Source organism: Callorhinchus milii, unplaced genomic scaffold, assembly GCF_018977255.1.
Source record: "Callorhinchus milii isolate IMCB2004 unplaced genomic scaffold, IMCB_Cmil_1.0 Scaffold5, whole genome shotgun sequence".
NCBI lineage: Eukaryota > Metazoa > Chordata > Chondrichthyes > Chimaeriformes > Callorhinchidae > Callorhinchus > Callorhinchus milii.
Genome location: NW_024704746.1, coordinates 7,991,316 through 8,017,592, shown reverse-complemented (window position 1 = coordinate 8,017,592; position 26,277 = coordinate 7,991,316). Strand labels below are relative to the sequence as shown.

The following is a 26,277-nucleotide window of genomic DNA, read 5'->3' as shown; positions in this document are numbered from 1 at the left end:
CGTTTTATACACCAGTGAAGTGTTTCACACTGCACAAAGAGAAATTAAGTTTATGTCATGATATCACATAAACATGTACTTTCATTAACTCAGTGCCTCTCATATGTTGTGCAATACCTTGAACGGAAACCTCACGGCACAGAGAGTGGGTTGTACACATACACAGTGTTATAGAAGGGTAGGATGTAGTTGCACAGATGGAGGATTGCATGCATTTGTAGTGCCGTAGAATGGTATTGTACAATGGAAGAGTTAGAGAGCTATACACATTCAGAGAGCTATGGAATGGTTGGACATAGTGAATCAGAGAGTTGGCTTTGATAGTTGGAGGAGGAAGCGATGAACAATACATAAGGGAATATTAAATGGGTAAAATGAGGATTTGGGACATAGCCAGGAGTGCGCGCTTGCTGCCGTCTCTCTATTTTAAACAATGGGATTGATCATTTATTTATTATATCCTCATGAGACATCCTCTCTCTGTCTAAACAGACTGGGTTCGTCTCAGTTCGTCGACATTCCTGTTGTATAATCAGATGATAGAAGCTGCTTAAAGAGTTTATTCAGGGGGGCATCCTTTCTTCCTGCTGGGTGATGCATCTGATTATCACGTGCCATCATGACTGGCGTCAGGGGAAAAGCGGGAACAATTCACGCCACTGCACGTTCAAGTTATTCTTTACTCGTGAAGTCCTGTAGTGTATTAAGTGGAGTCCTGTAGTGTTAGAGCAATCACCTTGCAAACGAGAGGACCCGAGTTCGATTGCTGGGCAGGGCAAAACCTTAGGCAAGTTTCCTTCCTCCACACGCCTCTGTTTGCCTAGCAGTAAGTAGGAACCGGGCGTTAGTCAATTGGCGGATTGCTTTTCATGGGTAATAATCCCTCAAAAAATAATAATTTGGTCACTCAATCCACAACTTTGTTTATGGGACACTGCTTCGTGCAATTGGCTGCTGCGATTCGCCCACAAATAAACAGTCAATTCACTTTACATATATTCCGTGAAGCGCTTTGAGATGTTTTGACGACGTAATAGGATGCCATATCAAATGTAAGGATTATTATTATTATCATCATTGCCTTAGCGTCAGAGCATTTTTATAATCACTAATCCCATTTAAAGGGTGGGGGAAAGGCGAGAGAATCTTTACCAGTTTCACAAGGACTAACCAGGGCCGTATTAAAGATTCTGTCTGACCTGTTTGTCTAACTCAGAGCAGACCTTTAAATGATGATCATCAAACATTTAAAACTTAAATACCTCTTTGAAGATCATAGGGGAACTAGATTGGGAAGGAAAATGTCAGTTATGGGACTTCAAATAAAAGTCTACTTCCCCTTTAAGATCAGCATTTTTATACCTCCCATTCCTTATCTTAACGTGGATTCGCCTACTGAGCAGATCAAATCCCTATTAAAATCAAGTGTTTTTTTGGCAAGGTCAAAAAAAGAGAAATCAATTATATTAGGACTCAACTGAATCAGAGTTACTAAAGATTTCAGATCACAAATGTTTTTTTTAGCACCTGATAGCATATTATTATACGTTCACTACTTTGATTATATCTTAACCCTTCAGGAACCCAAACCACTGGTGGGGACCATCCATTGCTGTGAAAGACATGAGAGTGCCTAACATCTCTGGGAGCGAGAGGGTCAAATTTGCAAACCCTTTATGCTTAATCGATCTGTCGTTCAGTATTATTCATATTTGTCAGTTTTTAAGCAGGGACTATGACTGACCTAGCCCTGAAAGTAATTGATATTGCTGGATAAGAGGGAGGGCAAATTATTTTGAAATCAATATCCATACTTTTTACACAGCATTGATGTAGATTGTAGGCCCGTGTCTCTCGGGATCCATGCCCATATCGACCCAAAGTGAGGGAAGGCAACTCCCAACAGTGTCTGTAAGTGATCTATGTTCCAGGGATGTTTTCATTTTCCCACATCGAAGATCGGCTCTAGGTTTTACTGCAGGATAAAATGATAAATCCCACAATTTAGAACAGGAACAAAACACGCATATTACTGACCATTTGAAGGATGTTACTTGAACAAGGAAGGGGAATCTAAACACAGGTGCAACTGACTTAGTGTATCCATTGCATTCTGCATAATTGAGAATTAAATCGATCCTGTTCTTTTAGTTTTTATTTTAAGATATGTATGTTGATTTGAGAACAAATTCCTTACCAAAGATGACGCACAGAATTGAGGTTTACTTCTTACACTTGGTGTAAACAATACCAAAATTATTTCTGAATGTGTTTGTAAGTGCTGCTTTTGGCGTTAAAGTGGATTATTCTGTTTGGTGCCTCTTGTTAATTCTCGTTGGGTATTTAATGTCAGCATACAATAAGCAAACACAACTGAATTTAACACCAAAAGCCTGCCATTCTCCAGCAATACAGGCAAACGCCAGTCACTACCATTGAGGGGAGCTAGTGCATAAGTACATTACACATTGAAGTGCCTTGGATTTCCTCTTGTGAAATAAACATTAACAGTGCAATTTGACATCTGCTTCCACATCTGTATGCTGAAGGTTTTGGGGGAGTATTTGCTCTCTTTTCAGCTTTATCGGCATTTTCACCCAAATCTGGTTCCATCGTCTCTTGCACTGCCTGGGCTTATTCTTAAAAGACCAGGAGAATGGGAAACAACAAGTACACTTATATGGCTCATTTCATGTAGACAGTGTGAATATAATATTAATAATTCTAGCATTTTATATAGCACCTTTCACATCAGGATGATGTCTCAAGGTACTTCACAGAATTAACTGTAGAGTGTAGTTACTGTGAATTTTGTAGACAAATGCGGCAGTGAATTTGTGCGCAGAAGATTCTACAAACAGCAAACAGCTAGGAAGTGAATGACCAATTTTATCTGGGGGATTGTTGTCACCAAGAAGGACGAAGGGCGTGGAGAGGGTTAGAAGGCAGGTGACCCAAGGCATGACTATAGAGTTAGCTTTTAGACAGGGTTGTAAAACCGGGAAGGAATTTTAGAGGGAGCTCCAGAGAGCTGAAAAAAAGAAAATAAATAAGGAATGTAAATGATTGAAATAATTAACTTTTTTATGCCAAGAATGCATTGTCTGCCAGGTTTATAGTTCGGCTGTAAAGCAGGAAGTAGTATTGAGCAGGTTGTCCACAGATTGGTCCACTTGTCCACCAAAGCTGCTAGCTGAGCAAATATAAATAAGACCCCCGGGGTATAGCCCTATACTAAAGAATAGTCAGGTGATCTTCCATATACACTTGCTTTTTCTTAAGGGGAATACAAATTATCCAGACTAAAGATTTATTGGTCCTGATCACCTGTCTTGGTTTCAAATATATGACCAAAGTATGTCCACAGAAATTTGTCAGATCAGTTATTTGTTCATAATCACTCAAACGCATGTGACAGGATGACTTTACTGTGATTCTCTTTGCTCTCCTTGTTCTTTCCAATCTCCAAATATACTGTTCTTCACTCACCCTCACTGTTGAAATAAGTACTAAGTCAATACTGTCTGTCTTCCACTGGTGCTTTTCCAGAATCTGAAGATTGCGCATCTCCTTATTGCCTGCTGTATTTTATTCTCTTCCTTCTAAAATCTACAGTACTTTAAAACCCCAAACTTGGTGACACCTAATCACTATGCCTCGATATACTGTGACTCCACATCCCCTATTTTCAGCCCTGGTGACGTCCTAAACTGCAGCCTTTTGTCTTGGTTTATGGATAAAAACAATCCTAAAATGCCATTTCACAGATCACAAGAGAACACTTCTCAATACTCTGTTTGGATTCCAAATCCTTTCTTGTCCATGATAGTTTCGCCACTTTTACAGATGACAACAACCATGTCCCAGCATTTAGGAAAATGCCATCTTTCTTGCCAGTTAGCTTTACTGACAATGGAAAGGCCGCTTGTGTGTTGGGGGATCCTGTTGGATATAGTACAACCTCCTGGCCTTAAATTGGCAATTTGCCTACCACAACTTTGCAGGCTGCATCCGTGCGATTATTCAAAGGGGATTATCTGTTGTAAGCCCCTTAACCATCAATTATTGTATAACACCCATGATATTTATTATTTCTCCAACCTCCTGTCCATGGGTTCTGCTAAGCTTTTGGCTTGGTGAGCTATTGGGGCGGAAACCTAAAGTCTGAATAACCAAAAGAGATTTTGAAACGATGGGTTTTGTGTTCATGGTGTCTAAATTAAAATGTAATTTATTAATAACAAGTATGCTGTAGCCACTGGTTTTGAGGCTATTGACCAGGGTGAGAATAATATCCTCTGGCTGTGTTATTTCAACATCCTCAGTGAACACAATGTTTAGTTTTGTCTGTTATTTTACATTGAGATTTTCTGGAAAAATATTACAACTCCTCACGTAAATTCAACCTATCCATACGTTGTACATATAGGATTGCACATGCACTACCTGACTGTAATGTATCAAGGGAATTAAATTATGTCATAAAATAGTGAGGTTCAGATGGTTTATATACAATAGTGAGTACCTGTCAGAAGGGATATACTGTACATATGAATATATGAATATATATATTTATATATAGAATAATGAATTCCTCTAAGTAAGGTAAAGCATTCTAATCAAAGGAGCCTGATATATCAATACTGAATACCTGGGAGTGATTCATAGGCTGGAATATAATCAAAGCGATTAGACAGATTAACGAAAGTGGGGGTGACTTACAGGTTGTAATCAGGCTGACTTCCAGTAGATTCTCATATCTTCCTTTGTGGAAAGGTTCATATGATTCTATATGTTACAAAAGGAGGGAAGGGGCCGTGTGAACCTGGACTAGTTCCATTCAGTTAAGATGCAGGCAGTGTGAGTCAGTCTCGAAGTAGACCAGGAACCATCTGGCCTAACTGCAGATGAGGATGCACCCATCCCTAAGGCGAAGAATAAGAAAGCTTTTGGTGCAGATTTTTTCAACACCATCAGATACGAGAGGAGGATAATAATAATACTTTCATTTGATGGTAGCACCTTATCACGTTGTCAAGACATCTCAAAGCGCTTCTCAGGATATACTGTAAAGTATAATGACTATTTCGAGGGTAAACACAGCAGCCAATTTTTGCACAGCAATGTCCCCACAAATAGCCATGGACCAACTTTGCTTGGGAGAATTTGTTTATCAGGACATTGGAAAAAACTCCTTTCTCTTTTCGAACAGTGCATCTGAATAGAAAAAAAGACATACTCAAAAGCATCAGCCCTTCAATGCAACAAGTTTCCTGCAATGCCTGAGCCACCAGACTTAGCATTACATCTTGCTGTTGGGAATTAGGCAGTTAATCCAATCGATAAACCGGCTTCAAGTCTACCTCCCATCTGTGCTGCAATTAGATCAGCCACAATATTCTTTAAAAGCTCCGGGCTGCATGGCACTGTGCGTCAGGTGTAATTCCTAATCGCCACTTTAGAAATATGTACTATTCTAACAGAGATCTCATTCTTCCTCTTTTCTGTCTGAATGCCACCGATGTCCAAATTGTGATGTATCCTAATGAGATTCCTTATTAATGACTGTTGTGTCACAAATATTGGTGGGAGGGGGAGAATGCAGGGGAACTGTTAAGTACCTCAAGCTGACCTGAAGAAACTACTTTCAAAGCAGAGCCCCATATGTTGGCGTGACATACTTCAGATTACAAGAGGAACCCCAGTTGGGATGGAGTTGTATTAAGCAATTCCGTTAAGAAATGCCACTATCTTGACCAGTATAAACCACTAGATGCTTTTTTTTTGGCTGTACTGAGTAACTGTACTCACCCTTCCAGAACCACCACCCGTCCCATGGAGTCCTGTAGCTCAGTGGTTAGAGCACTCGCTTTGCAAGCGAGAGACCTGAGTTTATTTCCAGGCAGGTCAGGGCGAAACCTTGGGCAAGTTTCCTTACTCCACACGCCTAATAATAATCCCTCCAAATCCAAAAACAATAATAAATTGGTCATTTTCAATCTACGACTGTTTGTGGGACATTGCTGTGCGCAATTGGCTGCCGCGTTCGCCCACAAATATACAGTCAATTCACTTTACAGTGTGTTCTGTGAAGCGCTTTGGGACGTCCTCCTGACGTGAAAAGCGCTATATCAAATGCAAGGATTATTATTATTATTATTATAACGCAGCTTTGCACTGTGTGTTTTTTGTTGGTGGTGAGGCCCACTTGGTCAGAGGATGCAAGAGTAAATTGGAAGACTCAAGCCTCTCAGTCAAGATTGATAGCAAGGGAGGAAGGTGACCTCGACAAAGAGGGGAAATCAATGCATTGATAACCATAATGTAGTGCTGTTTGGGTATACCTCCAGTAACTCGCCCATTATTCATTTACGAGTCTCAGTAGTGAGTGTTGGCAAGTTATTTGATTGCAGTGGGAGGTAGGGGGCGGCATCACAGCTGAGCCCTTTCCTTGCCTGATATCCACATAGACCTGCCATCAGACACGTTCTCTGGACAACAATCAGAAGGAGAAGCCTTGGCTGATTTTCCCAAGCCTAATCCAGGGACACAGGGGCCAATTGTAGTACTCTTACTGCTGAGGGGCATTTTAGAACCTGCAACCTTCCAGTCTGTTTGGTATAGTGCTGATGTCTTTACCCACTAACCCAACACATGAGATTTCAGTCTAGAGTAAAGCTTACCTCTGAACTGCACCAGTAATCTGACTTTATACACCAACCTGGATATTTTCCGAGTGTAGTAATTATATGGTACAGCCTCCCTAGAGAGACGGTGGAAGCAGAAAGTTTTGATTCTTTCAAAAGCAAATTAGATAGATTTATTTTAGGAAATAATAACATGGGATACAATACATAGTTTGGGACATGATATGTGCAATCGACTGCTAGAATGGTGGAAGGTAAACTAGGTGGACCTTAGTTTCCTTTCATCCACCAATTCTTATGTTCTTATTCTATGTTGCCTGGGGAGCTGCTTGATGACATTCAACGGGACTTAGGCGATTATACGATTTATACAGATCAGACTTATGCAAGTTTTACTGTCGTAGAGAAAAAAGACTTTAGGTGAAATGGGACTGTATCTAATATGTTACATACTGAGAATGACATTGTTTATGACAATGTTTTGTATTATTTTAATTAACTGGTTTAGGATTTCTACATAGTTCTGTAAGGGTCTGATTTGGCACATTTGAAATTTGTGCTTGGATCAGAGTTCGTCTGGAGCCATCGGTGCTCCCTGAAACTCCCAAGTTATTATTCCTAGGATAGATATCTATCCACATAGATCTAAGGTTTGCACTTGTTGAATAATAATATAATAATATTAATCCTTCCATTTGCTATAGCGCCTTATCACATCATTGAGACTTCTCAAAGCGCTTTGCTGCATTACACTGTCAAGTGAATTGACTATGTACTTTGTGGGTGAATTGCAGCAACCGGTTGTGCACAGCAATATCCCACAAACAGCCATAGAGTGAGTGACCAACTTTATTGGGCGGGAGTGTTGGCCAGGACACTAGGAGAAACTCCCATCTCTTTTCGAAAGAAAATGGCACAGCTGTGGCACTGAATGCAGTTTATCTCGCTCACTGTTTCTTTGGATGCTGTGGTTTGTTTTTGGCAGCGCTGCCTTTAATCAGTGTTACAGCAGGAAATCCAGGCATGAAAGAACAGAGACACATTCCATTACATTTCAATTCACCTTCATTGTGACACTTAATCACAAAGCTTCTTCAGGGACTTGCTGCAGTAAGGCACTTGAAGCATCGTCATGAAGGAAGTTACACACACTGCAACTTTACTCAACAAACTGAAGTTTTTTTATTTTGATAGTAAGTAGCTCAATCCAATGATAACAATATTACACCAGAAACCTTAAGGATGAATCCAATTGAAAAGAGACAAAGTCAAGTGACTCTCACGGTCCAGGACATAGCGCTGCAATTAAACATTCCCAAGGACAACGAAATTCCACTGCAGGCGAGGCCAGTACTGAAACGTGTTTTCACCTTGTGTTTTGGCCTCGCTGGGCGAGAATGCGGTTTTGCTCTTGGATGTGTAGGTGAAACACTTAGCGTAAACACAAACGAATGTGAAGAAACTGCAGGATTCAGACAGTTTCAGTGGGGGTACTGGCACAAGGGTGGATGTTTGACAAAAACAAGCAGCTGAATAGGCTGCTGATAATAATAACAATCCTTCCATTTGATATAGCGCCTTATGCTTGAGCTCCTCCAGTCTTGTTTCCGCCCTGCCCATAGCATAGAGACAGTGCTTGTCAGGGTTACAAATGACGTCCTCTCTCTCTGTGACCAGGGGACCCTCTGCCTCCTCGCCCTTCTGGACTTCTCAGCCGCGTTCGACATAGTTGACCATACCATCCTGATCCACCGTCTCTCCTCCCTTATCCACCTTAGTGGGACCGCACTAGCCTAGTTGGAGTCCTACCCAACAAAGTGGATTCACTTTGTCTCTTCAAATGGCTTCCCCTCTCGCCCCCGCCCGGTCACCTATGGAGCAGTTTGATCCTTGCAAACTACTAACCTGATGTTAATGTTGGCTGAATCACAACTTGTGGACTATCAACTGGCTGCTATGTTTCACCCACAAAATACAGTCCCTCAACTTTACAGTACATCCTTTAAAGCCAATATTAACATCCAGATAGTTTGCAAGGATCAAACTACTCCATGGGTGAAGCCCAAAGGCTGCTCCTTCTGGATTTCCACTATTACACCAGCTGGTATATAAACTGAGATTCACGTCCAAACGGAGCAACGGGATGAGTTTCACCTCACCCAGGCTCACTATTTACAAATTGTTCTACAAATCTCATAATAAGTAGCTGGTATTATACAGTGGCTTTGTATGCATTCTTTGTGCTTGGTACTGTCAATATCAGAAAAATGAATCTGGATTTGAAGCACACATGTTTATTAATTGATTGAATGAGGTAATTTGCCAACCAAATGGTTCACTTCCAAGTCGTTACTTATGCTTTTTTGTGATGGATAGCTTTTAAAAAAAAATCCCTTAAGTCCTCATAATTGTTCTCTATTATGCATTTTGTTTGCATTATAAATATGATGACCCCATGTGTAGTTGAGTACATTGCTCTTTGACTGAAAGGTGTCTGTAATGTTTCTTTCTTTGCTTCCAGGATGATGAAGGACAGACACCATTACACTATGGTAAGCCTGTTATTCAAACCCATTTATTATTTGCATGTTAAACATCGAGTCTGCATATATTTCGCATTGCAACTGGGCCATGCACAAGTCATCATTATCATCTCACAAACGTCTCCGCTGTCGTTTTAATAATTGCACCCATTCATAGAGTGAAAAATGATTCTGTACCAGGTGAGAATAGCAGAGATGTTTTGAAAGCATGTCCCTGTTGTGCTTTTTGTTACTCCCATCTGGTTAGATTCTTCCCCCCTCCAACAAGAGGACAGGTCCCAAACCAGTTCTCAAGGATCTACCCGCGACAATGTTTCCAAGCCATGAATCAATATTTTGCCTTTAGTTCCGTGATAGTGTTCTGTGTTCCTCTTGTGTGTCCACAAGAGGATAGATACACCAAGAAAAATACAGAACTAAAATAGTTTGATGATTCTTACTATAAAGAAATACAATGGCTCTATGGTCTGATTTGTAGGATGTGTAAACGTGTATGGAGGGCATTAAACGTGCCCTGATATAATTAGCAACAGATGGAAATGATAATTTCTCTATTATAAAGATCCCCACTGGTGGTGGGGGGTGTCTAATATGTAGTGATCTCCAATAGTGTTCCTTTATAAGGAAAGTGGAAGTGCATTACACTGCCTTTGGGCTTCCCATCATACTGGGAACATTGCTCTGAAAATAAATCATGTCTGAACGGAGTAACAAGTTGCCATGAAATACTTTTACATTCCTTATTAAGGAATCCCTCCCTCTAGAAATAGACACATTAGACACTAATTACTATAATGTGGTTCAGTATTTCAACACACGTAGCACAACAACAACAAAATTACATTTGTAAAGCGCCTTGCACGTCAGGAGGATGTCCGAAGGTGTAGTACACACACATGGCCATGGATATACACAGCTAAACACGCATACACACTCATACTTATGCATATTCTAATAATAATAATCCTTCCATTTGGTGTAGCACCTTTCACATCAAGGGGATATCGCATGCTTCACATGATTTATTGTAAAATGTAGTGACTGTATTTTGTGGGTGAAAACAGCAGGTAACTTTGCACACAGCAGTGTCCCACAAATGGCCGTGAAGTAAATGTCCACTTTATTTGGGGGATTGTAGACCAGAAGGTAACTTACTTCTCCTGGCATAGGATCTTTAATATTCACCTAATCAAGCAGGCGGGACCTTGGTTTGTCTCATCCAAAGCACGACACTTCCAAAATAGCAGCACTGCATTGGAAATGTCAGCTTAGCTTATATGAGTTCCAAGTCCTTGAGATCATAACCTTCCGACTCAGAAGTGAGAGATCTGCCAAGTGAGCCAGCCTATCACATATATACATACACACACACACTTGCATACACATTCAGGTCTTGTCCATCCTTTTACAAACTGCACATAACTGTGGTGTATAGGTAATGAGCTGTTTTGTGGGGAACTACTGTTTTGTTTATTGTGTACCAAGGAGAAATATGTCCAGATCCAGGCACTGAAAAGCTGATGACAGCTAGAGTCTGTACTGGGTTTGAATGCTAGCTTTTGTGAACACAATGGAATTGGACATCTGTGTGGCATTTTAATAAATTAAATGCTCTTCATACAAACTTTTTATTGAAGGGAAACTGACCAGTGCATAGATAGGCTCATGCTGGACAAAGGTTGGTAAATTGATTGTTTTTTGTGGTGAATTCCGCTGAGAGATTGTGACCGCCCCCCCACTCCCCCACCCCCTTTTGATGGTTCTCTCAGGGCCTGATACCCCTCCCTTTCTGTATGAGTTATAGTTAGGCTTGACAAAGGCCCTTAAAACTGACAGCTCAACTGATTACCCGTTGTGTCAGGCACATTGTTGAGATACAAGATGCAGCTGGAGTTTAATCCCTGTAAATTCAGAGCTGTGGGTCAGCACCAGGAGAGCAGAAAGGGCCCGGCATCTGAGGGACTGCCTCTGTGTCCTTCAGAACTGCTTACAGATATTTACAACAAACGTACATTTATGGAAATGCCTTTCAATTAAAAGAGTGTCCTGAAGCACTTGGTAAAATGAGAATCATTTGAAATTAAAGCCAATGTTAATATCGAGCCTACTTAATATAGGTAAACAAGGCAGCTAAACTGCACCGGTGACATCCTACAAACTACAGTGCCGGGTAATCTGAATTTTTTGGTAATGAATTTGAATGAGAGGGATAACCAAGAATGATACCTAAGGTCCTTCTGAAAAGAAAAAAAAACAGGTAGCTGGGATAGACCTTAGTTTAATTTGGTTAAACTTGGTCTTATTTCTGTTTTACTGAACAATTAATTTCTGGCTCAGCGGGCTGCCGAGAGACAATTGTGTCATTAATCTATTGTCGGCATATAGCACGCAATTTATGGTAGGCTCTATCCTCCTAAACATAAGATTTCAACCGTGCATTGAGTAGACCATTTGACAGGAGTACATTATGAGTAATGATTTTGGGTCCCTTATGGACATTTTTGCTTGGGTTTCAAATACTCTCAGTGAGACCCATGTCCACACAAAAGCAGCTCTCAAGTACCTCGGCCATGAAACATTCTCACATTTTAGCCACAGCAGTGAGAGTTGCTGACTATCCACTCGAGAGGCCATCAAAGGACGCTGATGTGGAATAGGTAATGAGGGTGAATAGGTTGTGGATCCATCCAAAGCCCAAACCTACCCTCATTTTGGTTCCTCACACACAGAAAACACACGCGCACACACACTCGACTTTACCAATCCTGATACTAATCTGATATTGGTAAACTCGTCAGACGAGAGATACAATTACATCATCTGGTGAGTTTATCCAGTGCATCATCTGAGCTCAGCAAATCATTCTTGCAGTTGTTCAGTAAATGGGGATCCCTCTCTCTCTCTTTAATATCATGTTAGACAGATTAATTTATTCTATCCCAGGAGACTTGGCAGCCAATGGAACTATCTTCACCCAACTGGTCAAACAGAATTAATGTTAAAAACAGCATCCAGACGTTATTTATTCATCCAGAACCTAGTTATCATACCACATAGTTTAGATAAGACCTGATCTAAGTGTGAAATTCCACTGCACCAATCCCATTTCACCCCATAGATGCAGAGAAATTCCACCTAAGTGTAGATTTACTCTGTTTATGCAGCATTTAGAACATCCCAAGTTTGGCTAATTCCTATATATAGCAGTAATTTTGAAGCCTGGTTTTTGGAGGTCCTTTTTAACAAATACAGAAAACCGACTTCAGAAGGTTGAGACTGGATACAATAATTTACCACACAAGGGTTGTTGCACCAGTATTTATTTGTGGCAGAAATTTAGATCCTTGTTGCACATGCAGTGAGGAGGTGTAAGATATGAGTGGCTGGGTGTACAGATACTGGGTAAAGCTAGTGACAACTTTAATCATTTCCTTAGTGTAGTTCCTATTTAGACATTTCTCAGCACAGAAGGAGACAATTCAGTCTACTGTGCTTAGCCACTCTAGCTCTTTTTTCTCAATCTCCCTTTTCTGTTCATCTCACTTCCAGCTCTTTCCCCAAATCTCTTGATATGTTTATATCTAGTTACTTACTCAGTCCTGTTTTGATTGATTCTACTAGAATAGCCACTTGTGGCAATGAATTTCAAATGATTCACAAAGAATGGCATGATAAGGCACTGTAACAAATGCAAGGATTATTATTAATAATCATAATTAAAATTTAATTAGCAAATATGGTGTTGCAATTGCGTGTTGGTGATAAAGTTTGTTTGTTAGCACTGAGTCCATCTGAACAGCAAACTCATTTTCATAAGAACATTTGGACCATGTGTTATAGATTGAGGAAATGAATAAATCAGCTCTTTTCACATAATCTTGTGACTGACCAGAATGATTTTGTGCTAAATTACTTTATCAGCCGTATGTGTGTGTGAGAGAGAGAGAGAGAGAGAGAGGCTTTTGGTGCAGAGATGGTGACCCTGAATCAGCAGGCAGGCACCCTGTTTGTGCTGAGACGCAGCAGTACCTTCTATTGTGTAGAAGAGCATCCTTGTGGGGTTAGTTTATTGCCTACAAGCTGTCCCTGAGGAAATCAAAGTGTCCTAGAAGGAGGGAGTTCACGTGATGGGAAAGGGGTTGGCTCTCTGTCCTCGGAGCCCTTGCTTTGGAGGTACCATCTGCCGTGTCAGGACAGACGGGGAGAGGAGCAGCAAGGAGAATGGAATGACTGCAATAATGGGAGTGATGAAGTTTAGAGAGAAATGAGATTTCATTTTCCCTCCTCTCTTGTGCAAGGCCAAAGTTCTGTCACTTGACAAATGGGGGTCCCGGAGAGCCATAAATTTAGCTGTTTAACCTCCTGAGTCTAAAACGAGCATCATACAAGCATTTCTTAAAGCAAGACTTCAAATTCAACCAGGCTTTGCCTTTTCCACTCAAACTTGCTATTATAAAGTCATCATGAGTGATACAGGCTTTCATAAAATTATTTCACCCATCTTATTTTGTTAATTTCTTGTCATCATGATTAAATCAGCATATTTTGAACAGTATAAAACTGCATTATATAACTAACAACTATATGGTTCACTGTTAGTGACATTCAGTGAAATAAAAATGTACATTGGTGCACAAATATGACTGACATTGTAATAATAATAATCCTTGCACTTGATATAGCACCTTATCACGTCTGCGAGACGTCTCAAAGCGTTTCATAGAATATACTGTAAAGTGAATAAACTGTATATTTTGTGGGCGAAAAGTGGCAACTGTACAGTTTGCTGTCAGACTTATAGAGTTGCCATTGCAACCCAAACTACCAGACTGCTCCCTTAGCTCAGAGAACACTGGCCTTCTTTACCCCTGCACCATTATCTGTCCCACCATTAGCAGCTGAAGTTTCAGGATTCTGCTCCCACTCTTGGGAACTTCATCCCAGAATCCCTCCGACTTGTTCCCTCCCAATGTTCAAAGCCTTCTTTTACCACGCTTTCAGTCATCTTTCCTGCGATCCTACTGACAAAACCACTCCCTTCGTTCAGAAATCGTTGGCCTGCTTCATGTCTCCCATCCTCTCTGCCCCACCATTGACGGCTGAACTTTCAGCCATGTCCTTCAGTCCTTTTGTAGATTGTTCCTGCTTGCGCATAAAAATAATACTTTGTATTCCAGAACATTCTGTCCATTGGCATGCCTTGTTGCTGGCTGTCCCCACCTGATAACTTCCATGAGTCCCATTAAACTCCCTTCATCAGTGAATAGTGACCTGCGTTATGTCCCCTGTCCTATCCTCCCCACCATTGGCAGCCAAGCTTAAAGCCAATCCCTCTCAATCCCTGGAACCAACCCTGGTTGACACTGATTCTCTGCAACTGCACTGAACCTGACAGACACTGACTCTCAGTAGCTACACCTCAACCAGCCCTGGCACACACTGACTTGGACAGTGCACTGAACCAGCTCTAGCAAACACTGACTCTGGGCAGCTACTCTGAACCAGGCTTGATAGAAATGAACTGAACCACAGCACCTACACTGAAACAGACACTGACTATTGACAGCTACTCTAAACCAGCCATGGCAGACACTCACTGATCTCAGCATCTGCACTGAACCAGTGCTGTCGGACATTGACTCGGCAGCTAAGCTGAACCAGGCCTGACAGACACTAATTGTGCAGCCAAACTGAACTAGCCCTGGCACACAGCGACTCAGGACTGGCTGACACTGACACTGACTCTCTGCAACTACACTAAACTAGTCCTGACAGACGTTGATTGTGCAGCTACACGGAACATGCCCTGGCAGACACTGACCCGTGTCAGCTTCATTAAACCAGGTACAGGAGACGCTAACTCTCAGCAACTGCACTGCAACAACCCTGAGAGATGTGGACTATCTTTTATCTTGTCTTTTCTCTTAAATCTTAACAGGAAGTTTCTGCAGGATTATCCACCCCAGAGTCCTTTCTGAGTCAAACTCCATCCCAGTCCCTCCCAAATGCGTACCTCCACTTCAGAGTCCCTTCTAACTGTGGAACTGCATCCCAGAATCTGTCCTAATTACATAACTCCTTCCTGGAGTCCATTCTGCCTGTCGAACGCCAACCCAAAGTCCCTTCCCATTCCGCTATTATCTGTGCATTCTACCCAAAACACTGTCTAGTTTTAACCAATCTATCTAGTTGTATTCCTGCTAATTGGAAGCAGTGATCCACACTACCCTATTCTTACTATCACAAGAATTTGATTAGCGCAGTGAAATGCACATGAATTGCATTTAATTTATTGCAGCACAATGCCTGTGGAATAAGTGGAATATTTGACTGGGTGACAGTGCGCTACTAAATTTCAAGCACTCACCACGGAGAGTTTATAATTCATTTGTAGATCTTTTTCTGAGTTATGGCTCTTTCTTACTGGTGTTGGGACATTAGATCAGTGGCAGTGACAGTCTGCATTTCCTCTTCCAGCTTTACATCTGCCAGAAGCATACAGTATGGGACTTGGTTTGATCCTCAGTGAAAACTGTTCAGAGGCAGTGAACTTGAAACAGAATTATACCTATTTTAATCTGGTCTAAATTGATTACTATTTTCTCTTTGTTTCTGTGCCTTTTTCTGTAGAAACTTATAAAATACGGAAAAGAAGGGGACATTTTCACAATGGCTTTAATTTGTATGGACTGTGAAAATGACTTGATTTAGAGGTTTGTGTGGAGTAACCATAGTATGTACAATGTGTACACCCACTAATTAACATTCATATGCCGAATTTCAGTTCAGTTTATTGCACACACTGTTGCTGTAGCAGCAGGGATCCATAATCACAGTGCAATGGTACTCAGTCTTCTCAGAATGGAGACTTTGACGAGACAGTGAGTACAGAATATTGCCAGAAATGCCATTGAAATGCAATCATGCTGGAAGCAGTGCCATCCCACATTAAGAGCCAAAGAGATGTTAACAATTTTATTCTTATTGTCTCTCAATGGAATCAACATTACTTAGAAGTAGTCGCAGCATCAATATGCAGGTGACTCTGCGAAGGTTTCCTAGTTTAGGGTATATACCACCTTGTATCTGTATAAGATCTAATGAACCCCAACTCTGCAATGGCCATGAACTGCGCCAATAGAAAAGTGCAGGCAAGTTTCCTTATTCCACACACCTCTGTTTACCTAGCAGTAGGTAGGAACCCGGTCGTTAGTCGATTGTTGGATCACTTTCCGGGGTAATGGTTTCTACAGTTAGCAAGTGGTCTGGTCTTCTTGGATATTCCTTGACACCTGGTTACACTGCTTGCTGACTAGACGTGTGGCTGCTGCAGTTTCTACATTATAAACAAATTCACGCACCCAGGTTTCATGTTGTGTGAACGACTATCTTCGGATACGAAGGGCAACCATTACTTGAACACTGAGTGCTAGCAACCAGTGATAATCTCTGCTGACGATAAATCAGCCCCCTCTCTGTACCTCATCACAAACCACAATTGCAAAAATCTTCTGCAAAACTATATAGGGTGTAAATGCGCAGCACAAACATTGTAGGAATCTACAGGAACAGAAAAGACTATTTGGTTCCACCTGGCCAGTTACATTTTCAAATTTCCTTCCGAGCTCACATCTCTCCCAATTCACTTTGCCATCAAAATGTATTCAATTCCCTCTTGAAACTGCTCACTGTACATACCTTCCTGAGAATATTTCTATATTGCACACCAATTTACAGCACCACTGCAAAGTAACACAGAATATATTACTGGAAGTCCTGTGCTCGTTATACTTGGGAACCAACAGCTTTGGGTCAGAGTGGATAGAGCTTTGCTCTATATCTGTGATGTCAGTGACCTAAAAATGTTGGGATGCTTACATAAGACCAGGGGCCAGACCAGAATCAAAACACTTCTTTTGATATTGTTTGTTCAAAAGAAAAGAAGTTCCATTTTCAAGCTATAATGGACTTGTGTTTGAACTTACCAAAGGGAGGTTAAAACTGGGCAATTTGACCAGATCAATGGTTGAAGCCATCAGCCTTCCACACACTACTCTTAATTTGATAACACCATGTACAAAGTGGTGTGATTTAATGACGGCGTAAAGGATTTTACATTCTGTTACAATCCGGTTTGGCAGCACATTCACCACTATGACATTGGGCATCCTTGGGAATTCAGGTTCCGATATTCATTCAAAATTGTAGATTTGAAATTCACACATGAACACTTTTTGTAAAAGTCTGATATTGATAGGGTAATGAAAAGATGTTTTAATGTGCCTATTCGTAGAAAGATGTATTTTTCTATATTACTGTTGACAATGTATCATTGAGGATACGGCAGGCTTCATCTGGCTCTGTAATTGGAAGCTGGCTTTATCCTATTCGGGCTTTACTCTTTTTTGTTCCTCTTTGAAAATTCCATCCTGGATAAAGCCAAAAATATCATCATTGGGTTTTAGTTTTTGATCTTTATGGATTGCAATTCTAAATAAAACGGGTCACAGGGAGTGACGTGTGGAATTGGATCGCTTTTGTTTGTTGAAGACAGCTGTCATGGATATGAGCCATCATTCCAAATTTAGTCTGTAGTTATTTATGCTTGTTCTGGTGAACATCATGGGCTTTAGAAATATGAGGTTAAAAGCCTATGTAGTGTATGTGTGTGTTGAGGGTGGTGGGGGTAGGGCAGTAGGGAGATTGGTAGGGGGACTGGCAGCAGAGTGGCACCAGCTGAAAGCACTGTGCCACCAAACTGTTGGGATTACGGTTTCATCCCTTTGATTGCCTACATGGTAAGTTTCTGATCACAGGAGTCTGGTGGTTGCACCACAGCTCAGTGAATCCAAACGTGAGTCAAATAGGTGCACAATTCTTTTTTGCTTGTGGCTAATTTTGTGTCCTTTTATAATCAAAGCTCTTTATGTGCGTACATATTAGTTTGTTTTTCATAATATTAAAAATTCAGATCACGTGACTCCTTAGTTGTTTATTTTTCAAGAGGAAACATTTCAGGTTCTTCCACCTTAAAACTGAGCCATGGTGTGGAGGAGGATTGTGTTTTCATCACAGTGATATGTAACACGCACACTTAATGACATCTTGCTCTTGACTGCTTCCAGCATCAGCTTGCGAGTTTACTGAGATTGTGGAGCTGCTGTTGGATGCTGGCGCAGATCCCACCATCCAGGACGGAGAAGGTTGTCTGCCTGAAGAAGTTACAGATTGCAAGGACATCTCCCAGATGTTACGCCAGCACACCACCTCGAAAGGCTAAACCCAGGACTGGTGCAAGACTCCAAGTGACCGGCAACAAGAAAACACCTGTATTGAACTGTATCACATACTTCCTGTTGCATTTTACTGTACAATCATTAAACCATTCTTCGGGCTAATGAGGTATTTGATGCCTTTTTTCAAGTGCAATTTGGTTTCAGTTCATGCAGGATAAAAGTCTGGAGCGAACTAAAAGTAGCTCAGATCAGTTTGTTATCGATGGTTGTAAAACAATTCTCGCCATGATGTCCTCAGCCCGTCAACAAGGCTTTCTCATCCCTGAACCTTTTAACACTGATGTTTCTGAAGAAACATTCAGTAAAACAGAACTCCTGAAGGAACATGCCACTCAACTTGGTGACACGCTCTGGAGAATCCCAGTGAACTAGATTTGATAATGGAAATTTTCTTTTCCACTGTGCCCTTCCACCAAAAATAAAAAGTGATTCTTGATGTTGGAGACAAATATCCACCTTTTCACACAAAGAGTAGTGGAAATCTGGAACTCCCTTCTCCAAAAGGCCGTGGGTGCTAGATCAATTCAGATTTTCAAGACTGAGGTGGATAGATTTTTGTTAGGTAAAGGTAACAAGAGATATAGAGCAAAGGCGGATAAATGGAGTTGAGGTATATATCAGCCATGATCCTATAGAATGGCAGAACAGGCTTGAGGGGCTGAATGGCCTACTCCTGTTCCTATGTTTGTATCTGGAGTGCAGATACTCACAAACTTAATAAAGAGCTTGGCTGGATCCTATTAGACATTTCCTTCTGTTTCAATGGAAACAATTATGATTTCATTCCAGAATCTTCATTGGGTCCTATGATGGTTGAATCCGGAACTTGAGCATCCTGCCACCCACTAACCTTTTCAGGAGAAGGTAAGTGGGATCTCCTTGGCCCCAAGGTTAGGTACTTGCTAACAGTATGTCAGAATCAAGTTATTCTCTTCTGTTCGCAGCAAGTAGCCAGTTAGAGAATCACCGAGGCTAATAAATAGGAACCTTTGCAAAAAAGTTCTGGGGGACAAAATATCATCTTTTAAACAGTTGTCAAAGTCGGCTTCAAATTTAAGATTAAAATATGAGTTGTTTAAAATCCTGAAAACAAATGGCTAAAACAAAAAAACAGGTGGAGTTTCTCAGGTTGTAAACAACAAAAGGCATTACGTTGAAGATGAATTGGTGTAAAACCAGCGTTGATTTTTTTTCTTATCAGATTTGTAGATGCATTTAATCCACAGGCAGTCTTCAGAGCAGAGATTTTAACATGACACCAGATTTAGAATCATCTAGAGTTGCTGGCAAAAACACATCACAGTTAAAGCAAAGAAAACCTTAATTTCATATTTGAGGGATAACTTATTGAAGTAATCATCGTCTGCGTACTGAAAGGCTGAGTCATATAATTTGATTCTTACAGTTTAAGAATGAGGTGTTAGCACATCATATGATGGTGTTGGTGATTAATGGAGCAGGCCACAGGACAGAAAGCTAAGAAATCACCTTTGATCTTTGAAGTGCATTGCGGCTGGAAATAATTGTTTATAAATGAAATTGAATGGAAATTAATGGAAGGGAATCTCTACAAAGTTGTGCTTAATTGGAATTTGCTGCATAATGTGCGTGCTTCACTTCATTGAACCCTGGTTCGACTTATTAGTTGAGAGACAAGTATCCTAATGCTTTTCTGTTCTTTTAATTCTTACATTGCAAGTTCACAATCAGTTTCTCAACCGGTCAGTTTAATATTTGGAATCCTGTAACATATTGGTCACAGTACTCACCTCGCAAGTGAGAAAACCCAGGTTTGATTCCTGGGCAGGGTGAAACCTTAGGCAAGTTTCCTTACTCCACATGCTTCCGTCTAAGTGCTCTGGAATGCTACCCTGGGGGAATGGTGCTATATAAATGCTAGTTGTTGTTGTTGTTTACTTAGCAGTAAGTAGAAACCCAGTTGTTAGTCGATTTCCGGGGTGATAATCCCTTCNAAAAAACATTTGGTCACTCAATTGGCTGCCGCGTTTTGCATGTAAAATATATAGCCAATTAACTTTTACAGTATATTCTGTGAAGCGATTTGAGACTTTTCAACAACGTGATAAGGCGCTGTATCAAATGCAAGGATTATTATTAATTGTCTGTAAAGCTAAACAAGAAATACCTCTTTCTACCATTGTGATCATGTGGAAAGGCCAGCAGCTGTTTTCCCAGTAACATAAACTGTATAAAGTTGTGAATGAAGTGCATTTTTATATCATTTTTGAATACGTTGATACATTGGTCACTGTTGAGTAAAACCTGTGGATTGCGTCAACAGTAAAATAATCCTTGCATTTAATATAACATCAAGAGGATGTCTCAAAGCGCTTCACAGGAATTCGCTGTAGGGCAGTTGTGGCCAAACTTTTTGGGTTGGGTCAACACAATAAATTATCTTGATTGACTATTTCTTGATTTGTGCCATAAAAATCAAGAAATATTCAATCAAGAAAAAACTGGAAACAAAGCATTGATTTTAAACAGACCCCACCCCTACACTAGTGCGAATGTTTGGTGTGCCACTTTTTGATGGTGCCACAGGCCACTTCCGGGCCATGGGTTGGCCACCACAGCTGTAGATGAACCCTGTGTCATATATTCCCTGTCCCATCACCAGCATCAATCGACACCACACTTGAACACTAACTACAAATGGCCTGTTGCACCTGTGTGTCTGGGAGCTGTGTCAGCTGAGTCCCTATTTCAAGGTGACTCTAACCTCATTCTGAAAGAGCTGCGATTCTGCTGAGGTTGCAGAAATTCAGGCCAGTGCACTCTTAGGAACCGCCAGTAATAAGGTAGAGAGAAACTGAGGTGAGGCTACCAGCTCTTGTATCACACACCAGCTCGGTAACACAACCAATGAGACAGAAAGGCAAAGGTTGAGTTGAAGAGACAGTATATAAATCATCTGATACAAGATATGTGCTCATTTTATATCGTTTTAATTTTATTTCTCAGTCAGATCAAATTATGCTCCAAAGGTTTTGCTTGCTGGTGCTAGAGATGTCTTATGTAACATATTAGTGACTTTGCTCCGGCGGTTTTGAACTTGGTGAGATAACATGACAATTAATGCTTTAATAATCCTTGTATTCAATATAGAACTCATAATTTCAAAATGTCTCAAAGCACTTTACGGTAATTACTGTTAAATTTAGTGACTCTGTACTTGTAGGCAAACGTGGCAGCCAATTTGTGCACGGCAACGTCCCACGAACAGCCAGGAGTTGAATGACCAATTGTCCTGAAGGATTGTCATAGCATAACACCAGGAGCCACTCTCTTCTCTTTCTGAATTCAAAACTTGTGATTGTGAATAGTGTCATGGGATCTTTAGTGACCACCTCAACAGGCAGACCTCAATTTTAACGGGTCATTCGAAGGACGTCACCTCTGACAGTGCAGCGCTTCCACAATGCTGCACTGGAGTGTCCACGTGAACCGTGAGCTCAAAGTCTCAAATGCGGGGTTGAACCTATTTTAAAGCTTCTGACCCAAAAGCACAAGTGCTTGCTACCAATTTAGCCAGGCTGACACATTTATGTGCAGAAGATGCACCGATTTTCATTGAATTTGAAGGGGCCAACGTGTGGTTTACAACCTTTTAGTTTTGCAGTTCTATTTTGGATCACCAAGTTCTAGGAGAAAGATGAACCTTTTCACCCACCTCTTCCCATTCACAACTGCTAACCCCATGTTTGCCATATGAACAAACTTATTGCCCATTTTTTCCCTTTAATACCTGTGACTGTGGAATTCAAGCAAAAGGTAAAAGCACCACATCTTCTGTTGCAATTTATGTGCCCTGATTAACAAGATTATTTTGGCTTGAAATAAATATAATTTCATGACTAATAAAATAACAGTTTAGCATTTACAAGGATGAGAATTTCCACTCATTAAAAGCAACAGACCATACATACAGTCTCCCAGGGTTCAGTCATAGTCACAATGACTGCTGAAGTGAGCGATCTTTGGATTAAATTAAGATTGCTGGATATGCATTATAGATTCATCTGGGAAATCATCACTAGGAAATATTAAATATTTTTTAACTGCAATTAAAATCAAAATACATCATTTATTCTGGCTTCACTTTCACTCTGGCAATGTACAAGCTATATTCTGATCCCAGAAAACTCTAGTTGATGTATAAATAATAAATATAATCTGCATCACGTCATTGAGACGTCTCAAAATGCTTCACAGAATATCCTGTAAAGTGAATTGACCGTATTTTCAAATGCAAGGATTGTTATTCTTTTGTGGGCAACACGACAATTCTCTGTTCCACGCCTGTGAAGTTCTGTTGGGCAGATGCTAACCGGGTACATAGGAATCCTTTCAACATTTACTATTCTTTTGGATTTACTTGGCCAACTTACTCAGAAAGAAATGTCTGTGAAAAGTTACATTGGGATGACCCATTACAACTGCTTATAATAAATAGTTGCACTTGTAGTTTATATTTTTTACGGATGGAATAATATTACTACTAATAATAAGATTGAGAAGGCACCGGTATCTTCCTGTTGTTTTAAATATTCCCGTAGTCCTGGCCATGTCAGCACTGTTGCCGTCCCCATAATGATGTTGGATGAAATTGCCTTCCTTGCACTCAGTAAATCAGCACGTGCACTCTTCCCATCAGAAATGGCATTGTTTATTACAAAGTGTAGTAAACACATTGTTTCCAAATTTTAAATTAGAGTCAAGATGTACATTTCCTTCAGATTGATGAGGGGATTTTTCATTTTTAAAATCTATTTCCTGTCCGTTAATGGTGCCATAAAGTGCTTTACACCTGCTACCTTGCCAATCAATTCCGCTGGAGTAATGTATTAACGGCATAATAAATAATTGGCAAAATAAAAAAAATTGAATGAAATCGCTCAAACTGAGCGATTAGATTTACTGTGTTACTCATCGGTACGGTTTATTCTCATGCTGCTTTATGACGATTTGGGAACATTAACAACAAATTGTATGTATCAATACCATCCAGTTTAAGTTGTTGTCCATTGCGATAATGCAGCCTGTGACCTGTAACATAAATAGTTTGCCTACAAAATACACTGTACCTTACAATGTACCCTTTAATGTGTTTTGAGACGTCTTACTGACATGAAAAGCACTATATCAAATGTAAAGAATCTTATTATTTTATTTCACATTTTTCAACGCCAAAACATAACAGTTCTTGTGAATAGGTCTCTTCCCTTCCACTTTTCACACCCAGTGTCAGGGCCTCGCACCTCTAGGTCAGGCACAGTACAGGTTAAATGCAGGGTAAAGCTCTTTCCACCCTGCTGCAACAAGCTCTGCGAAGGACTTTTGACATTTGAGGCCACAAGCACTCAACTGCATATAATTCAGGACTAATTCCCATTAATTGGACAGTCATGCTCAGAGATGTCAGAAGGATAGATGTTAAAGGAAATGGAATAGTCAGACTTCCACTTCCTTTACCATCTATCCTTCTGAATTTCGAAATGCCCTTCTGCATCGGTGATTGAAGCACATTATTGGAACAGTGACGAGCATCCATTTACTCACTGGTTAACAAAGCTTGGGCTGTAACATAATTTTGTCAAAACTATTCTGTGGTCTTCAAAGCGATGTAAATTTTCTGTCTACAGAAACTCAGCAATCAAAGAGAAGCTTCTAACACGGGTGCAAAATAGTCACACTTCCCACCATCATCCAGGCAATGTTTTACAATGAGTGGTCTTTTTAGCTGTGCCTTACTCCACATGCCTGATAATAATCCCTCAAGAAAAAGAAACAATTATAAAATTGGCCACTTCAACCCACAACTGTTTGTGCGACACTATTGTGCACAATTAGCTGCCGCGTTTCGCCCACAAATATACGGTCAATTCACTTTACCGTATATTCTGTGAAGTGCTTTGAGAAGTCTAGAAGACGTGAAAAGCACTATATCATATGCAAGGATTATTATTATTATCCTGATCTACTTATGGACCTTTACAACATCTGAGCTAGACTTCATTTTTTTTTACAAGGATGGGCACAGCAGTTATTTGAGCAACCCAGATGGTTTGCCAATCAAGTGACTCTTTGTGGGAAGTTTTATGAGGAGATTTAGGCAAGATCATTTCTCGCCCCCTTCCCAGCACACACATCTAGTGATGACAACATGGCGTCTGAAACTGGTATTAGATGATTTAATGCTGCCCTTTGTCTGTACCTACAATTAACATGACGATTACTGAAATGGACCATTGCCATTTCAATGGCTTTGGTGTCGGCTTTTGAGGCCGAATGAATTTCATGATCATCCCCAGCACATCTGGCGCAAAGCAAAAGTATGAATTTAGTTTTTTCACTGCTAACTAGTTAAACCCATTTACAATTTCCTGTGTGTTTATAATAATAACATTACTTTGCATTTGATATAGCTCCTTATATCATTGAGATGTCTCAAAGTGCTTCGGAGAAGATACTGATTGGTTTTTACTATTCATATACCCTCCTCGCTGGTCTCCCCTCCACTACCATCCATAAAATCCAGGTCATACAAAACTCTGCTCCCCGATTACCCCAGTCCTTGCCAGACTGCACTGGCAGCCTGTCCCAGAGAGGATCGACTTCAAGATCCTCACCCTTGTCTTCAAATCCCTCCACTCCTCTCTAGCCCCCTACCTCTCTGACTTCCTCTCTCTCACAACAGTACCCGTTGCCTTCATTCCAACGGGCCTGTCCTCCTCATCGTCCCCCGAGTCCTCCGCTCAACCCCACTACGCCCCGAGGCTCTGGAACTCCCTTCCTCACTCTCTTCGCCTCGCCCCCTCTCTTCCTATTTTCAGGTCTTGGCTGAATACTTTTTCGACCGCGCCTTTGGTCACCTTCCTCCCCCTCCCCCTGGCTCGGCCCCGGGATCCGTTACTGTGAACCGCTCTGAGACACCGTCCAGCGTGGAGGGCGCAATATAAATCCAAGTTGTTGTCGTCGTCGTTACTGTAAATTGGAGTGACAGTGTATTTTGTGGGTGAAACCTGACAGCCAATTGCGCACACAATTTACAATCCTGGAGTGAGGGACTAATTTTATTTGGGGGATTATTAGCCAGGACACCAGGAGAAACTCCCTTCTCTTTGAATACTGCCATGGGATCTTTAATATCCACCTGAACAGGTAGATGGGACCTCGGTTTAACGATCATGCAAAGGACCCCGCTTTAACTCGCCAAACCAAGATAACCAAGGTAACGTAACTCTCATTAATTCTATTTCCACACCTTACCAAGTAAATATTCCTTGAGGCATACATGAGAGAGAAGGTAATAGACAGGTAGGGGGAGAAAGGTTGAGGCTCCTAAGAAGTATAAACACCAGCAAGGTCTGGCTCAGTCATATGACCCGTTTCTGTACTGTAATTTCCTATGTAATTCTATTTAAGTACCAATCTATAATAATAATGATCCTTGCATTTGTTATACCACCTATCACAACATCAAAAAGTCTCAGAAGTGCTTCTCAAGCTTTACTATGAGATGTAATGTATTTGTAGGTGAACCTGCTTACCTATCTCTCATTTCAATACCTCAGTCAACACTATCTTTAGCGTTTGAGGCAGTCTATTTCATATTCTTGCAATTTTTTTCTAAAGATATTTTTGCTGGGTTTAGGTCTGATTTCAAGGTTATGTCCTCTCATCTCAGATTCCCCAAACTAGAGTCAGTCACCATTTGCTTTGTCAGTGACATCTCAGATCAACTCTCAACTTGCTTACCTCAAATGA

The 26,277-nt window shown here is 40.8% G+C and overlaps 1 protein-coding gene across 1 annotated transcript in view; it reads left to right on the top strand.

The window, feature by feature from the left end:
• Window positions 1-18,588, top strand: part of acbd6 (acyl-CoA binding domain containing 6) — an 83,527-nt gene extending 64,939 nt beyond the window's left edge. Inside the window, exons 7-8 of the mRNA XM_042335381.1 lie at window positions 9,169-9,199; window positions 18,316-18,588. Of these exons, the coding sequence (XP_042191315.1) occupies window positions 9,169-9,199; window positions 18,316-18,470 (186 nt within the window). The 3' untranslated portion in view covers window positions 18,471-18,588. The remainder of the gene's footprint in view (window positions 1-9,168; window positions 9,200-18,315) is intronic.
• The last annotated feature ends 7,689 nt before the right edge of the window (window positions 18,589-26,277 follow it).